The sequence below is a fragment of the Anneissia japonica genome, unplaced genomic scaffold (assembly GCF_011630105.1).
Source record: "Anneissia japonica isolate Jap-2015-1 unplaced genomic scaffold, ASM1163010v1 scaffold5350_len443212_cov192, whole genome shotgun sequence".
Classification (NCBI taxonomy): domain Eukaryota; kingdom Metazoa; phylum Echinodermata; class Crinoidea; order Comatulida; family Comatulidae; genus Anneissia; species Anneissia japonica.
Window position 1 is genome coordinate 158,119 of NW_022717468.1, and position 10,692 is coordinate 168,810.

Here is a 10,692-nt window from a genome sequence, read left to right on the forward strand (position 1 = left end):
TATTACGTTGGTCTTGGCATCAAAATATTAACCAGTGTACAATGAATAAAGATTACATACCTAGGTAGTTAAAAAGTTAAAACATGTATAAATGATTATTTAAACCGCCCCCCCCAAAAAAAAAAAAAAAAAAAAAAAAACAAACACAAATAAAATATTTATTAAGATATGCTTGAAGCATCTTTAATTATAATAATTCACTTGTTAAAGAAAATGCAAGATTGTGGCTCCCAATAAGATTCATATTTGTTTGTGTTTGGTTTGACTTCAGGGGAGAAGCGATGCCTGGAGGTGAACTGCTCATGCATGACATGCCAATACGACTTCAGCAGGATGTCGCGTATGAAGATGCAAGGAACACCATTGGACAGGTCAGAAAAATAACTATTATCTAAAACTTTTCTACACTGTAAAATTTTGTGACAAAATTGTGTGATGTGCCCATATATGGGCATGATGCAGTGATGGCGCCAGGACCTGCCCGACGGATAGTCTAAAGGCCACGACGGGGGCGGGGGGGTCGAGCTTCAATTTAAAGGTTTTGAAAGTGGTCCAGGGAGCGAAAATGTTGACAATTTAGGGGTTTCAAAGGCTTATTTAATTAATTTTTGGAGTTTACTAATATGTAGAAAATACAAATAATTTTTTTTTTCTCCCCAACGAATTGTGTTTTTCTCCCCGACGGGGGCCCCCCCCCCGGTTCTCCCTCTCCATCTCTGGCACCACCCCCTGGTTTGACTTTTCTTCACTTGATGGCAGATCTCCGCACATTCCTCTGTCCTGGGCCAACTTCGTCTTAAGCCCTTTGTCCAAAGATATCCAATGACTTATTACCATATTTCCTGGGGTCTGTCCCTATTTTGTACACCGACATCATCCATGCTCCTGTATCTATTTGCGCATGGTACCTTCCTCCAATGTTTCTATTGACTCGGAGAAAAATAGCATTCTTTGTGCACATTTTAACTGTATACGAATAAGTTAGTAAGTACAGCTAGAATTGGGTGAAGTGCTAAAGAATTAGTAATGAAAAAATTACAAGTGATGTGAAAACTGCTTGGAATACGAGGCCCTGTAAATTGGTAGTTGTGTTGTTTTTACCTGTTTATGTCATTCTCATAGAAATCTGCAATGATAGAGATATGTAAATGTTAGTAGCAAGGCAGTAGCTTTTAAGATATACAGCTACTCTGTTTCAAGATACTCTATTAGGTGAAGATGATAATGCCAACAACTTTGCTAATATTTAATTTACCTTTCGCATGATGATGATGATGATGATATTTCTGATAAGGATTGTGTGTTGAACCACTTATCATTCACCTGAAGTGCACTGATTGCAGGAGAAAGTGTGTTATAATTTATGGTCTGTAAAGTGCCACTTCCTTTTAAACAATGTTGGTATTGTTGATATGGTAATGATGATTAGTTATGGTAATGATGATGATGGTAGTTATGGTAATGATGATGATGATGATGATGATGATGATGATGGTGTGTATAAGGATGTGGATAATGATAGTGATGAACGTCATTATGATAATGGTGATGATTATGATTATGAATATGATAAAGGTGGTAATAGGGATGATGAGACTGCTGATGAAAATCACCTTCATCATCATGAAACCTTGAAAAAATTATAAATTATTATAACCTTGATGCTGATAATATTTTGTTCAATGATGTTCATTTATTTATTTTTTAATTCAACAAATCTAGATTGCTTGCTTAGTGTAGAAATACTGGTTCTCATTTTAGTTCATTTCAGTATATTGTAATTGTCATTTGTAAAATTCATTTTACATAGAAACACAAATAATAACTAGGTAACAATATAACAATATCAGGTAATAAACTATCCCCGTCAAACACTATCCCGGTATTTCTGAATCAGGGTTTCGGGGCCTGAAAATTGAGATTGTGATTGTAATGGCTTAAACTACTATACAAGGTAAAACTATCCCCCTGCTGAACACCATCCCGTTATTTCTGAGTCATGGTTTCAGGGCCATAATGATTCAAATGTTAGGCTTAACTACTATGTTAGAAAATTATCCCTGATGGACATCAAACCAGTATTTTGTTTTTAATTTAAAAAAAAAATTAATTTAGTCAAGATTAATTGCATAGAATATAACAAAAAAATATATAAAATGGAAATTTATTCTCAGTAATTAACTCTTTCTTCCTAGATCTATATTCCAATATGAAAGCATAATATGATTATTTTTGAGCAATACATACATATTCATTAATAGGAAAGTACAAGTCCTTGAAAACATTTGTAATATTAACAAGTCTCTCTGCTATTAAGATGATTCCATTTTAACAAATTTATGATATTAATGGGAATGTTGATGATACATGAGAGCAAAATACTTCCTAAGGTATTCAATGGAACTTGAAAGCTATTACACAACTAAATGTAGCAGTTGATGATGACAGAGATATTGTAACCTCATACATGGGTTTGGGCAAATGTGGTGTTTTATTTCTTTTTTCAAATGACATCAATTCATTCTTTTTTAAATGTATTTATCATGTGCAAGGAAGTATTTCCTTGGTACATCTATGATACTGGAGGATGATGGTGGGTGGTAATGTAAGAGGTGAATCTAGGATATACTCCGGGGGGAGCTAAACTGTCCAACAGGTTTTGACAATTTCTGACGGAGGCTAGAGGTGTCCACTAGGGACAAAGCCTTGGTGGTGATGGTTAATTTTAGGCCATTTTAAGCTGTATGCCCAAAGAATTAGAAATAGGGAAATTGTTTCCTTGTTTTACCTGGGCCTTGACGGGGAGCTTAAACCCCCTATCCTACCCCTGCGACGTCTTTATTCAATATGAAGAGGTTTACTCAGTGCTGTTTATCACAAGAATTATAGAATGCTCTTTGGAATTTTAACCTTAATAGTATTGCAAGTATTACAAGTTGACACAATTGTATGTTGATGGGGAAGGTATTTTCCAAACAAATGAGACAGTAGTATTTTTTTAATGTATTTTACAGTTATGAAATATGCAATGGATAATCGTTCTAGGAATTTTTCCCCATTTAGAATCTGTAATAGCTGATTACTTTATAGCTTGTTTTATTTGCAGGTTCAGAATGGAATTTTTATTTGTGATTCATTTGTACAAATATTATGGTCACCTGACTTCATTTTGATTGCATGAACTTGTAACTTATAATACAAATGAGAGAAAATACTATGGCAATGTCAATGCCCAAATACTGGCTTATTATAGATTGATTTTAAACTTTAGAGATATAAGATTGTCTTATTCTTTATTACAGTAATCAGTATTACAAATAACAAATTTAAAGTTCTGTACAATCTCGGCTGTCTTTAAAAAAATGTGAACCTGGTTTTTCAATTTTGGGAGTGTGTATGCACCCATCGCGCCCACTGAAAACGGGCCTGCTGAGTGTGTGTTCCATAGGCGTTTGATACAGTGACTGGAGTAGTAATTTGAAAAGCATACAGGCTATCTTGTTATGATGTGCTATATAAATGCTGGCATATTATTATTACTTTCTCATCTTGGTATTATTTCATAAGCTTTTATAAAAACTGCTAAGATTGCTGGACTCAAGGCAAAGAGCAAAGCACATCTTTGAAGCATACAGAAAATAGAATCTTCTAGTGGCATCACTGTTCACACCTGTCACTTCTCAAACACTGAATATCAATATGAGTGTTCATGCCTGAGATATATGCATAATGCGAATGAATTTAGCGGGTACATTATTGTCATACACATTACCATCTTGTCCAATTAAAATATAATGTGGTTATCTTTATATAATCAATATCGTCACTGTCATTAACATTACCCTTATGACTTCTTATATTTCAAGTAGGTTGTTCATGCAGTTTAGCTGGCTTCTGTTGGTATAATGAATGATAGAAACATGATAATAATATGCCTAGTAAATTGTAAGATGGTATATATTCTTAACCCATCTGTTGTTCCAAAAAAAATTTTATATTGTACTTCTTGAGTATTTTATTGCGTAAAATAAGGATAAGAGACCTCCCGCTGGCGCTATCCCTGGCGGCAACCCTCCCCTAAAGGTTTTCAGCTTGGGCCAAATAATAATGAGGTCTATGGAATTATTGTCACAGCTGTTTTCATGAGCTACTCGGTTTCTATCAGTTCTTACTCATCAGTAATATGTTCAACTACAATATTGATCTCATTTGCTACCTAGACTATTTTACAACTATCGTATATAACCCCAGAGCCTCAGAGAATTCAAATCCCTCCACTGAAATTGTAGTTTTCTCATTTTAGTGAAATTGTTCTGCCAAAACTACCTTGGCAGAGGTGAAATATACTTTTATTGACAAAAAAGTACATGCAAGTTTGTGACGCCCTTGTTCAAGATCCTATTGCATATTCATAAATAATGCATTGTAAGCAGTTCATAATCAAATTGATAATGCTTTATTTTATTTAATTGTTAGGAAAAGATGCAAATTTCTTATTTGGAGGATTCATGGCAGCAATAGCCTTGATAAAAATATAAAATTGTTTTCCCCCAATTTTTATTTTTCACGGTAGCAGGTGCATTAATAAACCATAATTTAAATTTAATTTTTGCTGAAAATCATCATTATCGCCAAGTAATAAGATTGTGAAATAAAGTTTAAATTATCTCACTTTTTTTGTTGAAAGTTGAATTTTTACATGAGAATTGTAGACTCGGGTGTATTGAGGGCCCTTATCATCAGCTCACGTCGTAAAAATGGTCACCCTTGTGAAATATTTTTGAATAAATAATATATACATTAGGCTAGACTTTTCTTATACCTTTTTTAGTGAACCCTCTGACAGCCAATAATGGTGATTTCGAATAAAAATAAAATTTTATTCTTGCCAGTTAGCGGTGCACCTTCCGTCATAAAAAAATGGAAGTTTCAGAAAATATACATTTTTAAAAATTAATTTTCATTACACCCTCTGCTCCCCTGAAATCTCCAGAAATATATGTATTTCTTCCTTAATTATATAAATTTAAAGCATTTATCAATCTTATTCTACATTACATTCATCAATAACATTTTATTTTTATTTTCTTTTCTGCTTATGCTTTTGGCAAAATCATTTTGCTAAATAAAAAAAAAAAACGCTACAATTTTGTTTATATTTTTTTTTCCCGCCCTTCTCTGACAATCTCTAGAAAAATAAGTTTGCTCTTAAAAAGATAATCAAGATGTCTCGTGTTAACAGAAAAGTATTGAAAAGATGATCTTTGATATGATATGGCTGTTATTACACCTGACCAGTGAAGCTGTATAGATGGTTTCTTCTAAGATTAACTAAGATATGTCAACTATGTTGTCGTTGGATAGAATTACTCAATCATAAGCTGCTTAGTTTTTAACGTCCTTGAGAAATTTCTTTCAAATTATTAAAAAGTAGAAGCTGTAATGTTGTTTAACATAACATGCTATTAATAGTCAGCAGATGTTACACTAATGAACATCAAAAATGTACCTGTTTATGCAGGTTTATATAATCCAAAATAATGATGTAATTATTGTATCTGGAAGCAATAGATGCTTGAAATGCAGATTGTATGTTAGAACAACATACTATGTCACCACATTACTATAAGAACTACATACAACATTAAACATAAGTATGTATGAGTGGCCAATTAGTCTTGATAAATAGAAACAAGCAGACATTGAATGACTATATGTGGACATTAATTAAAACACGGTATTTTGTGCTCAAATGCACATCATAGGTAAAGCAACAGTATCATGTTTTCCATAATAATAATAATAATTGTCGACTTACACATATTATAGACTAACCTCTATGTATGCGCTTTACATTATTACCACTGGTCACTGGATCAAACACATGGAACAACACTCATGCCCCATAATGTTGCAGCTGTAATCAGCGTATGGTTGTGTTTGAACCTACCAGGTACCCACTTGTACTCCTGGGTTGAGTGAGACAACTGTAGATAAAGTGCCTTGTCCAAGGACACAAGCGACTTGCACAGCGAGAGTTTCGAAACCCCCGACCTCAAAGAGTCCAAGCCACAACCGATGCACCAACCACTTCTACATTTTTCTCCCTTTTTCTCTAAGTTTGCTTATTCTATTATTAATTTTAAACCAAGTGTGGATTGATGAAGCTGAATAAGACCAAGTGTGGATTGATGAAGCTGAATAAAATGGCCCTCAATAGCTAGTTTTAACTGGTTGATTATCCAACTATATCACATACTGTAGATGGTTTCTTACCCACTAATATAACACCATTAAAACTGTCTTACATATATGACCTTGTGAAGAAAATCTATACTCGTAATTGTCTATTGCGCATAACAATTTTGAATATTACATTGATGACACATAAGCTAGTCATTTCAAAAATTAGAATAACAAAGATTTTATGTTTTAAATGTTAATTTCAGAAGTGGTATTTCTCAAATTTGTACCCAATTTTTGGGGAAATTTTGGTCGGTCGTGGAGGGCAACTTAACATTTTTTTTTTTTGGCCTAATACGGTAGTCAGTTTACAGTAGAATATAATGTTGAAGGCTTTGTGACGATTACGGTATAATTATAGACAACTGTAGTATGGAACCTGAAGTATGTTATTGTATCTACTGAGCTCTTTTCGTGCAGAGAGGTATGAGGTATGTAAATCATTACAGCCACATTTTCCTTATACCACCACCTAGCTAATCTGCATATTACAGCCTGCTTTTACAACAGAACCATTGTTACTTTATATTTACGCTTTTCTTCAACAACAGTTGTCAAAACGGGGAAAAATTGGAAGAAAAATTATAGCATATTTTCATCAATGTACGGTCCTCCTTTCAGTTATTGATTTTATTTAACATACGAAAGAAGATTACCAAAGAAGATACATAATCTAGCGTTCCCTTTGTGTACAAGGAATATGATATACATATTCAAATTATGTAAGACATTATGGAAATATCTCTATAAAAAATTGTAGAATAGTTAATAGCTTGGCATTTTTTTGGTTAACCATAATTTAAAGGGAAATTCACAGTGATCTGGGAAAGAATGAAATGAGACCAAGCCAATCTAACTGTAATTCCACTCTGCAACTTCAGCATTTTTGCCCTTTATTGAATAGTATTGGGTAGGAAAATTACGAAAGAAGATGCATAAACTAGCGTTCCCTTTGTGTACAAGGAATATGATATACATATTCAAATTATGTAAGACATTATGGAAATATCTCTATAAAAAATTTGTTTGTTTATTTATTTATTTTTTCTCCTTTTTTTGTTTTTTGGCTCTTCTTTTTTTTTTTTAATGTATTGACTTTTTTTTTTCGTTTTCAGGCATGCCCATCACAAGATTTTTATCTTCTCTGGATCATGCCTTCTTCCATAGTTTACGTTTTTTTTAAAAACCATATTGTATTGCATCTTTTTGTGTTCTATGGAAGTTAATAAATGTCTTGAAAGAAAAAGAAAGAAAGGAACAGGCATTTCATATTTTTATGCTAATGTGGTATGCTTGATAAAAATTACCATCTTTTAGGGCTAGATTTACTAATTAATTAATTACTACCCCCACCTTTGTATTTCTACAGCATGTTGTGTGTCGACAGGTAAATAAATGTAGTGAAACAAAATTGATTACACAATACAGATGGCAGTTGAGGAGAAGGCAATATGCAATAAAACAAAAGTGTTCAAGAATCTGTAACGTGATGGAATAACTTATCTATAGATAATTGAAAACAGTATATCCAACAGTGATTCCTAAATGCCAACTACGGGCATATCTCCTCCGAAATGATTCTCAACGTCACGATAACGGCGATCAAATTGCCATGAACATAAACTTATGATTAATCTTTACATAAATGTAAAGATAATGAACACAGCCTTTGAGTATTAGCTGTTCGTGATTGGTCGGTTTATGAATAATCATAATAAAAGCTTCTTAACAGATATGTTGAGCTCGGTATGTTTGTTTTTGCTATATTGTCTTGATGGCCATGTTTTCACAGCAACTAAGGTACATGAATACCGACTGTAATTGATCTATAAACCAACAATAACCACTAATTTTAACATCAATTTTTAAAGCATACCAATATTGGAATATAAACAAATTCATTACTAATGATAAATTATGTTTTTATGATTTGTCAAGTAATACTGTAACAGTGTTTTTTTAATTTCTATTGTTCTCTAATATGATATAATGAACTATATTACAATAGAACCCCTCCTTTGAGACATCCTTATTAAGGGGACACTTTATGGCCAAAATATAAGGGAAAGTATATTTTTTAACATGACCAACCCCTATTCAGGGGACACCCTACTAAGGGGACACTTTATTTGGTCCCGAACGTGTCCCCCTTAAATAAGGGTTCTAATGTAGTGTATTATATAAATTATGAAATTATACACACATGTATATAGATTATGTAATTTTTATGAATAATGATATATCAACATCCAAGATTTATTTATTAATCATATACAGCATAAATCATATTTAATTTATTAATTTATAAATTTTAATGAGTGTTTCTCTCATTAAATTCACTGTGTGATTGAATTTCAAGTTTATCAATGCAAATACTCTTTATTGTATATTGATAATTATTGCCAAACTACCGTATATTCCAATACACATAAAAAAAACCTGTGACATTTGCAGATTTCATAACAATAAAGGGATCATGTCCACATGTTTCTTTCCCATCTCGGCTACACTGTTTAGACATTACTTTTCTCCTACACTCATCACAGAATCCAGAGGTAGATACAGTACAACTGCTAATAAATTGATGAGGTTGTCATGTAATGTGTACACAATACTAGACAAACATGGTGATAATATGTTAGTTATTCAGCAATATTGCTGTGCATATATACAATGGTATATACAGATGTGTTTGAGAGTTGCTACACTGTGAAGAGCAGAATTTTTGACTTACTAATTTACTTTAATTGAAGGCAGGCATATAACTGTTAGATGTGTCTTGTCTGATAATGGAAGTATAATGACCGAATAGATGGAAACTTATTAATTTAGTTTGAATCTATAGAGAATGCACACTTCTGCTTGCAAAATACTGATGAATGGTGTGTTATTCTCAATCCATGAGCACTATTTCAGTGATCGAATTCTGGTTTTAAAAATGTTCCTGGTCTTTTTAAAAAGAGGATAAGGTGCTTCCCCCTACACAAAGGAGGTACAACGTAGTTAAGCATGTAGTTAAATGGCTAGTCATAAACACACAGATTATGTTCCACTTTTGTCTCTGGGTTTCAGTTGTTTGTTTTCTCGGATAAACTTTTGTAGGTCCAGTGTACACAACTGGTTTCTGTGTTTTTAAAAGAACCAAGCACATCCATCAAGAAGAGTAGGAGCTTACTTCGATGTACTCGTCCATCCGGCCCGCTCGTTGCAAGACGAAAGTGTGTACCACTTTGATCTCTTTTCTTACGTGTGTGCATTGAAAGCTAGTGTTGTGTCTGCATATCTTATAAATTGTGAAATCAATTGCCTTTCAATGCAAGGCCCAGTGACCCAGTTGGTTAAAACATTGTGTCTGTATAGACAGCAAAAGGTCTTGTGTTCGAATCCCAGTTGAGGTGATTTTTGTTCACACTTGTTTTGGTTCCTTGTTTTGATTCCTTCTCTTTACCACTTGCAATTTATACATATTCATAGCATTACCGCAAGGCAGATTTAGAGATTATCTCTGTACGTAAACATTTTATTAATTCATATAATTATGTGTACAATATACCGAGAACAATGGAGGAAGTAATGCTTTGAATATATATCTGTCTCTTATACACATCTATAAAGGATTTTTCACCCTATGAGTTAGTTAGGAGTAGTATATATATATATATATATATATATATAGTTTGAAAGGCAAATGGGAAAAACCCATAAAACAGCAAACGGCCATATAATGCAAAACAATTTAAAATTAAAATTAAAACGGAACAGTAGAGAAAATCCGATCAGAATGACAAAATAAACTAAGCATCCACTGGAAGAAATCCCAATAGATTATAATATATAAATGTTGAATAATCAATTGTTAAGTTGTATTTCTATAACAAGACAAAGTATATTGAGGTATATTATTGTTTATTCTTTTATTTATTGTAGTACATCTTCTTATAAGGTGTGGCAAAATAAAAGTGATCATTGTATGTTAGACTTATAATTACGAACAGTGCTATTTACAATCTTCTCATATCAACATTCTTGACCAAATGTCAGTGTTACAGGTTGAGACTTGACAGATATGACCTTGTTACATTACATTGCTTTCACATATCTAACAACTACGTGCAAACCTCGCACGTGAATAGTTTCAGAGTTCGTGCTTCTTTATTTTTTTCACTGCAATGTTGTATGAGTCAGATCTTCTTGAATTAACGGAATAGCCAACAACTTGCATTACAACATAATGATCAAAATTATGGAAAATACTCTTTCATTGTATTTTTACTAGTCTCCCAAGATGTCTAGATAAAAAATATGAATCATGATTATTTAGAATAACAAATCTAAGGTATTTACTTACAATTCAAAAGGCATTCAAAATGACGATGAAACAGTAAAATGTATGTAAAAAGAAAAAATAGTATGCCAGCAAATGTATATCTTTTTTAAATAAACCAAGTT

The 10,692-nt window shown here is 32.7% G+C and overlaps 1 protein-coding gene across 2 annotated transcripts in view; it reads left to right on the top strand.

Moving 5' to 3' along the window:
- Positions 1-10,692, top strand: part of LOC117110323 — a 115,472-nt gene that overhangs the window by 58,952 nt on the left and 45,828 nt on the right. For both annotated transcript variants that reach the window (XM_033252992.1, XM_033252994.1), the window contains one exon: positions 272-371. In XM_033252992.1, the coding sequence (XP_033108883.1) occupies positions 272-371 (100 nt within the window). The remainder of the gene's footprint in view (positions 1-271; positions 372-10,692) is intronic.